At 45.5% G+C, this 13,717-nt stretch overlaps 1 protein-coding gene across 1 annotated transcript; it reads right to left on the reverse strand.

The window, feature by feature from the left end:
* Positions 1 to 3,844: 3,844 nt before the first annotated feature.
* Positions 3,845 to 4,931, reverse strand: ufsp1 (UFM1-specific peptidase 1). The gene has a single exon (XM_072465944.1). The coding sequence runs from the start codon at positions 4,893 to 4,895 to the stop codon at positions 4,191 to 4,193; it is 705 nt and encodes a 234-aa protein (XP_072322045.1). The 5' UTR covers positions 4,896 to 4,931; the 3' UTR covers positions 3,845 to 4,190.
* Between the last annotated feature and the right edge of the window lie 8,786 nt (positions 4,932 to 13,717).

The following is a 13,717-nucleotide window of genomic DNA, read 5'->3' on the forward strand; positions in this document are numbered from 1 at the left end:
TTGAAGACACTGGGAACACACTTTCATTTATTGATTTATAAGAAATCTGTGTTATAGTTTGTTTTAATATCTCCCCATGTTTTTAATGAGTATGTCCAGTCCCCAGTCGTCTTTGGCCTTTCAATTAGATAAAATTGGAATATTTCATCTGTTTTGCCATGATCAATACTTTTGAAACTTAATGCACAATGGAAAGAAGAATAAAAGGATCCAGATCCCGTCCTTTATGTGAGTCCCCTGTACTTTAAGCCCTGTTGTTCCAGTTATAGGATATCAAACTGTTTGGAGTTTCCTTTGGCCTGTTTGATTAGGACGGGCTATTTCAGCCTCTCATTTTTAATTTGCTCATCCAAATTGAGAGTGACCAGAAAGGAACTTATTTCATTTTCTTTATCTCCTCAAATTTATTTCATCGTAAGATTCAAATGATTATTGTATTTGGTCTTGTTTGGTAAAGATTACATTATTTTGCTTGTCTTGTATTTTAAAAATTGCTCTTACAGCTTGTTATTTTCAGGTTTCCAAGTTAATAAAGATGTTAAAGCCGAGCAGCATCTGAGACCAGGAGGAGCTTTTAACAGCTCTGAAGAACACACAGGAAACACACTTCAACCCAAATCAAATACAAACATTATGCCATTATTCATATATATATATATATATATATATATATATATATATATATATATATATATATATATATATATATATATATATGTTATATATGTTATATATTATATATATAAATATATATTTTTTGTTACAGGGCGATGGGCTATTACAGGCCACATAATGTTATATGTTAACATGTGGTGTAAGAAGTTAGTAAATAATATTTATATTTAACACGTTCAGAAACATTCAAACTGAAAGAACGATAGGCAACTTCTAGAAATATTGATAATACTGTATGAACATAGTTTGAAGAAATGCTACACACACACACACACGCACACACACACACACACACACACACACATAAATAACCAAGAAATTAAACAAAGTAATGACCACTTTAACCGTTTGACTGAAATATTTATCAAGGCTTATAAATCAGATCTTTCAAGGGGAATAATATATAAATGATACAAAAGTGTTGATAATCTTGACAGCCACTCAAACATACAATCTACAATCTGACTATTTCCACTTTCCTAAATGAAAAGTTTTGGTGCTCCAGCTCCAGCAGAACACTCATGACACGGTAGTAAAATGCACACAAATGTTTCTGTTTGGAGAATGACATTTGGTGCAGAGGTAAACAAGAGAATGTTTACAGCCACGCCCTCCACTCAGCCATGTCGGATCATTTTGGTTTTGAGGATTAAGGCATCAAGTTATTCAAATTGCGGGCAAAGCCACAACATTTTTATTTTATTACATTTTCTGCCATTTGCACAGATCAGTTTCGCTAAACCAACTTGACATGAAATCATTTGGCTTATAATAATGTGGCTCATTAGTGCCCCCTACAGAGTGAAACACCATTTTATTTGGGGAGCAAAACATTTCACTTTTCAAAATGTTAAGTCAATTATTTCTTCATCTCAATCAGAAGTCAAAGAGACGCATTTCATATTTGTTAGGGCGTAACCATAGCAATGACATAAACATGTTATTCCAATGGGAAAATAGGCTAATCTATGAAATGTTCACCATTTACTTTGTGAAACTTCTCCTTGTGCGTTAGCCTGACCGAGATTACATTAGGTGAAAATCATCTTGAATAATGGTGCATCAAACTGTAGTGCTACTGTCTCTACAGCGCTAAAGAGAGTGGCAAAGAATATAAAAATGTGAACTTTTGCATTGGTGGAAAAAAGCAAACGCAAAGACCTCACGTGGTCTTAAACATTACATTTATTATGCAGTTTTCATTCAAAAAGGGGTAAATTTACTACATACATTTATATTATTAGTAAATGTAACTATGTAGAAAGTACTTTGTATTTACTGCAAATGCGTAAATAGTGTGAATGTTTCAATATGTAAAGCACTTTGTCTTCAACATGAGCCTGAAGCTGAGGGTGGTACCACAGGTCTGAAGACTTCCTGTCTGGTACCTGTGCCCAAGACACCGCACGCCAAAGACCTCAACAGCTTCAGGCCAGTGGCTCTCACGTCCTGATGAAGACACTGGAGCTGGTCCTGGACCACCTCCGCTCCACCGTGAGCTCAGCCATGGACCTGCTGCAGTTTGCATATCGGCCTGGCATCAGAGTGGAGGACGCCGCCATCTCCTGCTGCACCGCTCTCTCTCTCACCTGGAGAAGCCTGGCAGCTCTGTGAAGATTCTGTTCTTTCATCTCTCCAGCGCCTTCAACACCATCAGCTTCTGAGGGACAAACTGGAGACGGCGGGTGTGGAGTATGACCTGCAGAGTGGATCCTGGACCACCTCACAGACCGACCCCAGTTTGTGAGAGCCCGGGACTGTGTGTCTGACACTCGGACCTGCAGTGTGGGGGCGCCCCAGGGCACTGTCCTCGCGCCCTTTCTCTTCACCCTTTACACTGCAGACTTCAGACATGACACGGACAGCTGTGTCCTGCAGAAGTTCTCTGACGACTCTGCCATCATCGGACTCATCACGGACGACAATGATGCGGAGTACAGAGGACTGGAGCGGGACTTTGTGGACTGGTGTCAGCGGAACCACCTCCTCATCAACGCGGGGAAGACCAAGGAGATGGTGGTGGACTTCCACAGACGCCACCCCACTGCCCCCTCACCAGTGAACATCCAGGGACGGGACATTGAGAGAGTGACTCCTGGTGTTCATCTGAACCACAAACTGGACTGGACTCATAACACAGACGCACTGTACAGGAAGAGCCAGAGTCGGCTCTACCTCCTGAGGAGACTCAGGTCTTTTGGAGTGACAGGGCCACTCCTGAAGACCTTCTACGACTCTGTGGTGCATCAGCTCCTGTAGGTGTGGTCTGCTGGAGCAGCAGCATCACAGAGAGGGAGAGGAGGAGGCTGGACAAAGCTCCGTCCTGGGCTGTCCTCTGGACTCGGTGCAGGAGGTGGGGGACAGAAGGGGCCTGGCTAAATTCACATCTATGCTGGACCATGAGTCTCACCCCCTCCAGGACACTCTGTCCCCTGCAGGACACTCTGTCCCCTGCAGGACACTCTGTCCGCTCTGGAGAGCAGCTTCAGTGACTGATCCACCCTCGCTGTGTGAAGAAGACGTTTCACAGTCTTTCCTTCTGCTGCTGTCAGACTTTATAACAAACACTGTTAGTCCTGAACATGTGCAATACTGATGTAACCATGTGCAATACCGTCATATTCATGTGCAATACTGAATCAACCATGTGCAATACCTGTAAATAAGAGTGTTCTATTTTGTTTTTTTTATTCGGTTTACTTACCTGCTAATAGTATTACCTAGTCTTGTGCTAGTTATTTTTACTTTATTTTATTCTATTATCATTATTTTATTATTATTATCTGATTTTTTTTCTTTATTTCGTATTTTTATCATCTATTTTATTTTAATTTACTTTATTTCCCCCCTCCATTCCCCATTAAGATAGGAGAGGAGTTTTGTTAATAAGAGTTCTTTTAAGTGTGTTTTGAAACTTCTATAATTTGTCCTTTCCTCCTGCAGTGGAACAACGAAATGTCCCTATGTGTGGATATTAAAAGGTTTATCTTATCTTACTTTGAGTTGTCTGTGTGAATGAAGCGCTCCACCAACAACAAGAACTTGACTTGAAAGATGTGTAAGAAATGTAGTCTAAGACTAAGTTCACAGGATTGCAAATGAATAACAAAACAAGGTAAACACACTATTTAGATTTGTAGATCACAAAAAAATAATTTAGATTTATTTAGTATTGAATCCAGTTGAACTGTAGTTTAATGTTGCACTTCTAACTCTGTAAAATAAAGGACCGATGACAAAGTTCTGGCAGATAAAAAGACTATTTGTATTGGTATTATTCTGTGCAAAATCGATCTTATCTGCTCTCTTTTCTGTCTCTAGTCATGTGATATTCAATGATCCAACAATGTTGACTCTTTGGATAAATGTAAATTTCGTTTACGTTTTTCATGTCTAGAAAACAAGCCCATTATAGTCCAGGTGTTTAAGGACACATAGTGCACCCGTCCCGCGCCTGTCCCGGGACTTCAGGACTTTCTGACCCTCACCAGTCACACCAGGCCAAAGGGCAGAGGTCATTCTCTCGCCGTGTGTGTGAGGGTCCTGAGCAGGCCGTTAGTCTGAGGCATGCATATGTTATAGAAGGAGCTGTTGTCCAGAGAGGACACGTCTGTCCAGCGCACCCAGTCCCGCCGCTGCAGCTCGGCTCTGTCCCGCTCCGGCCCGTGGTAGTGCGGGTCCGCTATCAACAGGCTCGTCCCGTGCTGTCCGGTGCTCAACCCGAGTACGCCTTTAGAGGCATTGTCCGTGCCGCCTCCCATCATCACGGGGCCGCCGTGCCGTGAGAAGTGCTCCCGCAGCTGCGCCACCGCGTGCTCCGTGTCCGCGCCGCCGCCCCGCACGTGCACGATCTTACACGGGACGTCATAGAAGTGATCGAGCACGACTGACGCTTCAAACGTCCCTATCCAGTCCCGGGAGCCGCAGAAGTGTCCCGGTTTGTCCCCCGTGCTGACCAGAGCGCGCTGCATGCCGGGGAGGCTCGGCGCGGACACGTGTCGGCCTTTGGTCAGCGCACAGTTGTACCAAAGCCATGACGCCATGGTCTGGACCGTGCGGTAGCCACAGCCCCAGCCCCGGTCGTCCAGCCCGTCACAGCCGTAGTGGAAGTACGCGTAGTCTCCGGTCACCGTCACACTCTGCACGGGCATTTGCAGACCGATGTGCACGTTTGTAGGTAAAGCCTTCACCAGACTGTCTCCCAAAATGTCCTGCTGCATCGTAAACAAACCACCCGGACAATAAAGTCACACGGTCCCACACGAGTGCGTCGGCTAAATCCGTCCCCTGTTTTTCATAGTGCTAATGGTTCCGTCATCTCTATAAGGGCATTTTAATATTTTTAATTACTTTACAGACTTGGACATTAAAGACTTGGACTGGATGTGTCTCCCTTATAACACTCTCGCACTGCATAAATGTTATGACCAGCACGAAGGTCGACCAAGGTGAACAGCTGCATGGTGGTTACGCCGGCCGCTGGCGTTCGCTTTGGCGCAGATTGGAATGTTCGAAAGTGTCTTCACTGTGAAGGTTATTTTGTGTTTTCATTAGGATTGTTTGTTTTTTTTACATCTTTTTTATTTTTTGCATTGAATCTACTCATTGTATATAAATACGATCCCATTTTGTTATGTCATTATTTGGCTATAGAGCCGCGGCTCTATAGCCAAATAGCCCAGCAGTTTCAGGAGCCGCGGCACGGCTCTGTAGACACTCCCTTAATTTGATGTAAAAAAATACAATGTCAAATTTTTTTTATTCAATGTAAAAAAAAAATACGATTTTTAAAATTGTTTTTATTACGACCAGACTGAAGCAATCGAGCTGATCGTTCCCATTACTCCACATAAGCCAGGCATGTCCAAACTACGGCCCGGGGGCTAAATGCGTCCCTTAGACCAATTTTTGTTGGCCCTCCGGCTTCCTGCTAAGTTCGCCCAACCAACAAATAGTAGTACTTTTACTGTAAAATTGGAAAAATTCAAGCATTTTGATGTTGATGTAGCAAGAGGGGAGACCAGGGAGGGACCAGGGGGAGACCAGGGAGGGACCAGGGGGAGACCAGGGAGGGACCAGGGAGGGACCAGGGAGGGACCAGGGGGAGACCAGGGAGGGACCAGGGGGAGACCAGGGAGGGACCAGGGAGGGACCAGGGGGAGACCAGGGGGAGACCAGGGGGAGACCAGGGATGGACCAGGGGGAGACCAGGGGGAGACCAGGGGGAGACCAGGGATGGACCAGGGGGAGACCAGGGGGAGACCAGGGGGAGACCAGGGAGGGACCAGGGAGGGACCAGGGAGGGACCAGGGAGGGACCAGGGAGGGACCAGGGGGAGACCAGGGAGGGACCAGGGGGAGACCAGGGAGGGACCAGGGAGGGACCAGGGGGAGACCAGGGGGAGACCAGGGGGAGACCAGGGATGGACCAGGGGGAGACCAGGGGGAGACCAGGGATGGACCAGGGGGAGACCAGGGGGAGACCAGGGGGAGACCAGGGAGGGACCAGGGAGGGACCAGGGGGAGACCAGGGGGAGACCAGGGATGGACCAGGGGGAGACCACTCCCCCTGTGACGTCACTGATTTTGCGACAGCAGTCAAAGCATTCGGTTACCAAGGCGGTCGCTTTTTATTTTATTTATCCATTTTATTTTATTTCCCCCCCTCCATTCCCTATTAAGATATGAGAGGAGGTTTGTTCATAAGAGTTGTTTGTTTTGTTCATAAGAGTTCTTCTATTAAGAGTGTGTTTTTGAAACTTCCTATAATTTGTCCTTTTCCTCTGTTTCTACTGCAGTGGAACAACCAAATGTCCCTGTGGGACATTAAAGGATTATCTTCTCTTATCTTATCTGGAAGACAGGAAGTACTTTGTTGAAATTGGCAGACCACATGACCCTGACCTGTGGAGTGCCCCAAGGGTCAGTCCTGGGTCCCCTTCTGTTCAACCTCTACATGCTGCCGTTAGGTCACATGACACGCAGTGAAAATGTGTCCTATCACAATGATGCAGACGAGTCAGATCTATGTTTCACTGTCGCAGGTGAATATGGATTCTCTTTGTCACTGCATCCAACAGATCAGTGTGTGGACCGGCCTCCTGCTGGTGCCAGAGTCAGGACTAAACATGAACCGGCCTCCTGCTGGTGCCAGAGTCAGGACTAAACATGGACCGGCCTCCTGCTGGTGCCAGAGTCAGGACTAAACATGGACCGGCCTCCTGCTGGTGCCAGAGTCAGGACTAAACATGAACTGGCCTCCTGCTGGTGCCAGAGTCAGGACTAAACATGGACCGGCCTCCTGCTGGTGCCAGAGTCAGGACTAAACATGGACCGGCCTCCTGCTGGTGCCAGAGTCAGGACTAAACATGAACCGGCCTCCTGCTGGTGCCAGAGTCAGGACTAAACATGGACCGGCCTCCTGCTGGTGCCAGAGTCAGGACTAAACATGGACCGGCCTCCTGCTGGTGCCAGAGTCAGGACTAAACATGGACCGGCCTCCTGCTGGTGCCAGAGTCAGGACTAAACATGAACCGGCCTCCTGCTGGTGCCAGAGTCAGGACTAAACATGAACCGGCCTCCTGCTGGTGCCAGAGTCAGGACTAAACATGGACCGGCCTCCTGCTGGTGCCAGAGTCAGGACTAAACATGGACCGGCCTCCTGCTGGTGCCAGAGTCAGGACTAAACATGGACCGGCCTCCTGCTGGTGCCAGAGTCAGGACTAAACATGGACCGGCCTCCTGCTGGTGCCAGAGTCAGGACTAAACATGGACCGGCCTCCTGCTGGTGCCAGAGTCAGGACTAAACATGGACCGGCCTCCTGCTGGTGCCAGAGTCAGGACTAAACATGGACCGGCCTCCTGCTGGTGCCAGAGTCAGGACTAAACATGGACCGGCCTCCTGCTGGTGCCAGAGTCAGGACTAAACATGGACCGGCCTCCTGCTGGTGCCAGAGTCAGGACTAAACATGGACCGGCCTCCTGCTGGTGCCAGAGTCAGGACTAAACATGGACCGGCCTCCTGCTGGTGCCAGAGTCAGGACTAAACATGGACCGGCCTCCTGCTGGTGCCAGAGTCAGGACTAAACATGAACCGGCCTCCTGCTGGTGCCAGAGTCAGGACTAAACATGGACCGGCCTCCTGCTGGTGCCAGAGTCAGGACTAAACATGGACCGGCCTCCTGCAGGTGCCAGAGTCAGGACTAAACATGGACCGGCCTCCTGCTGGTGCCAGAGTCAGGACTAAACATGGACCGGCCTCCTGCTGGTGCCAGAGTCAGGACTAAACATGGACCGGCCTCCTGCTGGTGCCAGAGTCAGGACTAAACATGAACCGGCCTCCTGCTGGTGCCAGAGTCAGGACTAAACATGAACCGGCCTCCTGCTGGTGCCAGAGTCAGGACTAAACATGGACCGGCCTCCTGCTGGTGCCAGAGTCAGGACTAAACATGGACCGGCCTCCTGCTGGTGCCAGAGTCAGGACTAAACATGGACCGGCCTCCTGCTGGTGCCAGAGTCAGGACTAAACATGGACCGGCCTCCTGCTGGTGCCAGAGTCAGGACTAAACATGGACCGGCCTCCTGCTGGTGCCAGAGTCAGGACTAAACATGGACCGGCCTCCTGCTGGTGCCAGAGTCAGGACTAAACATGGACCGGCCTCCTGCTGGTGCCAGAATCAGGACTAAACATGGACCGGCCTCCTGCTGGTGCCAGAGTCAGGACTAAACATGAACCGGCCTCCTGCTGGTGCCAGGGTCAAATCTAAGCTAAAAACAGTTTTGTTTAGCTGTGTTTATGACTGAAAGGATTTTTCTTTGCACTCTTCTCTTTTATGTCTTAAATTGTTTTGTGATTTTAATGCATTTTTCCTGCTGTGAAGCACTTGAATTGCCTTGTGTATGAAATGTGCGACACAAATAAACCTGCCTTGATGGCAATCTATTGCCATCAAGAACGCTTTACTGTTTAAGTGGAAATGGAAAGAAAGGTGGCAGGTAAAGAACATGTTGCGATCTTGGTGTGTTCTTATGAAGACAATATATGTTAAGCCTTCGTTTTCTTTGTAAAAACTTCACGGGTAAACAGATGTAATTCATCAGTCAATTTGTGTGTTTTGAGTTGAGCTAATCTTCCTAGCTAACTTTAGCTTCCATGCTAATTCACTGAAAGGAATGGATCAGAGATGACTGCATTTTGGAGCAATGTACCAGAATGTTGTTTTGTGTAATAACTCTGGTTTGCTTTTAAATTTAGCATTTGGACAATGCTTGTTACTTTGTTGTAAATTAAGACTATTGATAAGAGAATAATATAAGCTTGTGAATTTAAACTGTGACTTATGATAACTTATGATTCATAATATGCAGGTTGTTTTTTTAATAAGAGATCATTTCAAATGAGGACCACATCACGCTGCCACCGGGGACAAGCATAAGATCAAGAATTTTAGATCACAACGAGGCATTTTGGATTTGCAGATAAGAACATTAAGCAATTGTATGGCCATAAGCTAAACCACATAGTAAAACACAATTTGACTGACCGAAGCAAAAGAAGTGAGAAAAGGAAGACACGACCGGCTTTACACAAACAAAAGAAATACATGTGAAATATCTTATTTTATTATTTTGTATCAAACAAGACCTGCTTTGGTAAAATCTTAAGTTGTTTGTGCTTACTATTCTTAATTATGATCTAGAACTGTAAATACAGTTGTAATTACTGCCATTGGTTGTGTTACACTTACATTCAAAACTCTGTTCAAAAAGGATTAAGTTTGAAATCAAAATTGAAACTCGCCTTCTATGTTTGCATTTGTATGATGAATAATAGGAATTTCATTTGTTTTTCACGTTCAGTGTCTTTCAAATGTGCCTCTTGTAAATATACAACGTCTATTCTTTCTTTTTCCATTTTTGTTAAAATGTTTGTTTGATTAGGTTCAGTGTCGTTCACATTGAAGGATACTTGTTGATTGTATTGATATTTTTAATAACAACAAATACAAGAACTATAGGAACTATAGGAACACAGAACAGCTGAAAGGGTCAAACAGAAAACAAAAGGTTGGAAAAAGCTGGAAAAAGGCATAGAACCCAAAACCTGATCAAAAATAAGACCGTGAAGGAAGTCAAGTCCTAATGAAGGGCCCCCAAAAAACTCCCCAGGCACTCCTGACACCAATTCTCTGAAAGAACTGGATATTTAAGATCCCTGACTCACCACGTCCTCCTGCTTAACTCTGCAAATATTTTCCAATTTCCTACAGATCTAATCTCCCACATTTAACACATTGATGAGTAGATGTATTTATGATGTCACAGAGTTTATGTCCTAAAGCAGACGCCAACATGGAGAATAAAGTCTGATGTTAAACACAAATACATCATGTCATCAGTCTCTTCAAATGAACAGAATGTATCACCATGGTGACCACAACCTGAACTCACATGCCCCACACTGGTGACTCCATCTCTCCTGAGGAGCACCTCTGCTTCTCCTGGTGTTCTGAGGAGCACCTCTGCTTCTCCCGGTGTTCTGAGGAGCACCTCTGCTTCTCCCGGTGTTCTGAGGAGCACCTCTGCTTCTCCCGGTGTTCTGAGGAGCACCTCTGCTTCTCCCGGTGTTCTGAGGAGCACCTCTGCTTCTCCCGGTGTTCTGAGGAGCACCTCTGCTTCTCCCGGTGTTCTGAGGAGCACCTCTGCTTCTCCTGGTGGTTCTGAGTGTTTTTACCTTCAAATGTCACCAGAAGCGTTGTATGGAAAGAGAACCCATGTCTCAGTTTTCTCCTCCTGAACTCCTCACAGATGTGGTGAAACCTTTGTCGTTGAACCTCGTATGGAAGATCTGGAGCAAAGACGCTCTCAGACACACACACACACACGCTCTCAGACACACACACACACACGCTCTCAGACACACACACACACACGCTCTCAGACACACACACACACACGCTCTCAGACACACACACACACACGCTCTCAGACACACACACACACACGCTCTCAGACACACACACACACACGCTCTGACACACACACACACACACACACACACGCTCTCAGACACACACACACACACACACACTCCAAATTCATATTCATGTTTTTCTTATTTGATCAATAAATCTTCATAAACCACATTTGGTAAAGTGTTCACTTATTTCCAGAGAAGGAAATCCTAATACAGGATGGTGCCCACATAACTCTAATAAACTCTAATAAACATCGTCATGTTTGAAATCTTGATACAATTCTTTAATCAATGTTAACTTTGGGAGGCCATGAATAACACTACAGTACTTGTACTAGTAAGAATCCACTACAAACTTAAACCAAGTGAACCACTGCTGCAACAGGGAGCTGAGCATCATCCCAGCCTCTGTGCTTAGCTCACAGTTGTTGGACCAGGATCTTTGTTCTGGTAGTAAAAGGGTGTATCCTAAAGGATCATATTGACCTGCTGAAGTGCGAAAGATATTTCGCATGGTTGGCTTGCCATAGGTGATCGGCCGATGCTTAAATGCCAACTCAGTCCAAGAGTAGATTCATGTACCTCTGCCTTGTGGTGTGACAACCAGCGATCTAGTTTGTCAGAACGTGCTTCAGGTGGTAGGTGGCAGATTACTTCTAATTCAAAGAAATAATAGAGCCAATATTCAGTGACATGTCATGTGATCCTGCTGAGAACAGCTTTAGTCCCAGTTTAAGTGATCAATGTGTCGACTTGACCATGAATTCTCTGAAGTCTGCTCTTGACGCTGTCGCGCCGTTAAAACAGAAGGTCATTAGGCCAAAGCGCGCCTCCCCATGGTACAACCAAGAACTGCGTTCACATAAACAAAGAGTTAGAAAGTTAGAGGGATTATTTCGTCGCTCTCACACAGAAGAATCCCTAAAAGCATGGAAAAGTTGCCTGCTGTCCTATCAGCAGGCTCTGCGTAAGGCCCAAACCAGATATTATTCAAATCTAATAGAAGTCAACAAAAGTAACACTAAATTCCTTTTTAGCGCTGTAGCTAGGCTAACAAACTGTCACAGTGCAGTAGAGCCCTCAATCCCAGCTACACTCAGCTCTGATGATTTCCTCCTATTTTTTAATAATAAAATAAAAACAATCAGAGATAAATGAGATGAAATTACCCCCGCTATTAGCCCTGAACTAGCCCAAGCTGTAAATCTAACGTCCCATATAAATCCACCTGTAAACCTAGAAAGGTTCACAGCTGTTGATCAAGCAGAGATAACTTCAGCCATTATGTCCTCTAAAAGCTCAACTTGTGTCCTAGACCCCATTCCAAGCTCCTCAAAGACATTCTCCCCCTAATTATAGACTCTATTCTTAATATAATAAATACTTGAGTAGAAAGTGCTTATGTTCCACATCCTTCAAACATGCAGTCATTAAACCTCTTCTGAAAAAGCCTCATCTAGATCCCGACCTATTGGTAAACTACAGACCTATTTATAATCTTCCCTTCGTCTCTAAAATCCTTGAAAAAGTTGTAGTAAAACAGCTTTGTCGCCACCTGCAGGACAATAACTTATTTGAAGTTTTCCAGTCAGGGTTCAGAGCCCACCACAGCACTGAAACTGCACTAAAGTCACAAATGATTTGTTATTAGCCGCTGACGATGGACTGGTCTCAATCCTGGTTCTGTTGGACCTCAGCGCAGCGTTTGACACCATCGACCACAACATTCTACTGCAGAGGTTAGAATGTGATGTAGGTGTTGGAGGAACAGCCCTCAGCTGGTTTAAATCCTATCTATCTGATAGGTTCCAATTTGTTAATGTAAACCAGAGCTCCTCACCAAGCTCTAAAGTAATTTACGGTGTGCCACAGGGTTCGGTACTCGGTCCAATTCTGTTTACTCTTTATATGCTGCCATTAGGCAACATTATCAGAAAGCATGGCATTAACTTCCACTGCTATGCAGACGACACTCAGCTGTATTTATCAATGAACCTGATCAGAGCGATCAAGTACAGACTTAGTACTTGTGTGAAGGAGATAAAAACCTGGATGACACTAAACTACCTGCTTCTTAACCCTGAAAAAACCGAGGTCATTGTGCTTGGCCCTAAGCATCTACGAGACGCTCTATCTGAGCAGATAGTCACACTGGACAATGTTAGTGTAGCCTCCAGTTCTACTGTAAGAAATCTTGGAGTCTTATTTGACCAGGAGCTCTCATTTAAAGCTCATATAAATCAAGCTTGTAAAACAGCCTATTTCCATTTGCGCAACATCGCCAAAATCAGAAGAATCCTGCCTTAAAGTGATGCTGAAAAACTTATCCATGCATTTGTAACGACTAGATTAGACTACTGTAACTCCCTGCTTGCAGCGTGTCCTAAAAGCTCCATAAAAAGCTTTCAACTGGTTCAAAATGCAGCAGCAAGATTACTAACAGGAACAAAAAGAAGAGAGCACATTACGCCAGTGCTGAAGTCTCTTCACTGGCTCCCCGTCGAGTCTAGAATCAAATTCAAAATTCTACTCTTGACCTACAAAGCCATAAATGACATGGCCCCATCCTACCTCAAAGATGCTATAGAACCATATCATCCAAACAGAGCTCTTCACTCTCAGAATGCTGGCCTTCTGGTGGTGCCAAGAGTCTCTAAAAGTACTGTAGGAGGTAGAGCGTTTAGCTACCAAGCTCCTGTGTTATGGAATCAGCTCCCGACCCATGTTAAATATGCTGACACAGTCTCTTCATTTAAGTCCAGGCTTAAAACGTTCCTCTTCGAAATCGCTTATGGTCAGAGTAGTTAGGAACAGAAAGATAAACCCACAGCTTTAGCTACGCTGCCCTAGGAGTAACTATGCTGGGGGAAGTATGACAGCTTGAGCACTATCCTCTTCTTCTTCTGACTACTTATGCTATCAAACAATATTTATTTTTTGATTCCACTTGCAAACTGTTCACCGCCTTCTTTTCTTTCTCTCACTCCTGAGGACCTGTGGACCCAGATGCCCCTCCCCTGGTGAAGTGGTCCCTGCCCTGTGTGGACGGTCCCTCTTCTGCCTGAAG

This window comes from Eucyclogobius newberryi, unplaced genomic scaffold (genome assembly GCF_026437365.1).
Source record: "Eucyclogobius newberryi isolate DKJ021-1_F unplaced genomic scaffold, fEucNew1.0.hap1 SCAF_51, whole genome shotgun sequence".
Classification (NCBI taxonomy): domain Eukaryota; kingdom Metazoa; phylum Chordata; class Actinopteri; order Gobiiformes; family Gobiidae; genus Eucyclogobius; species Eucyclogobius newberryi.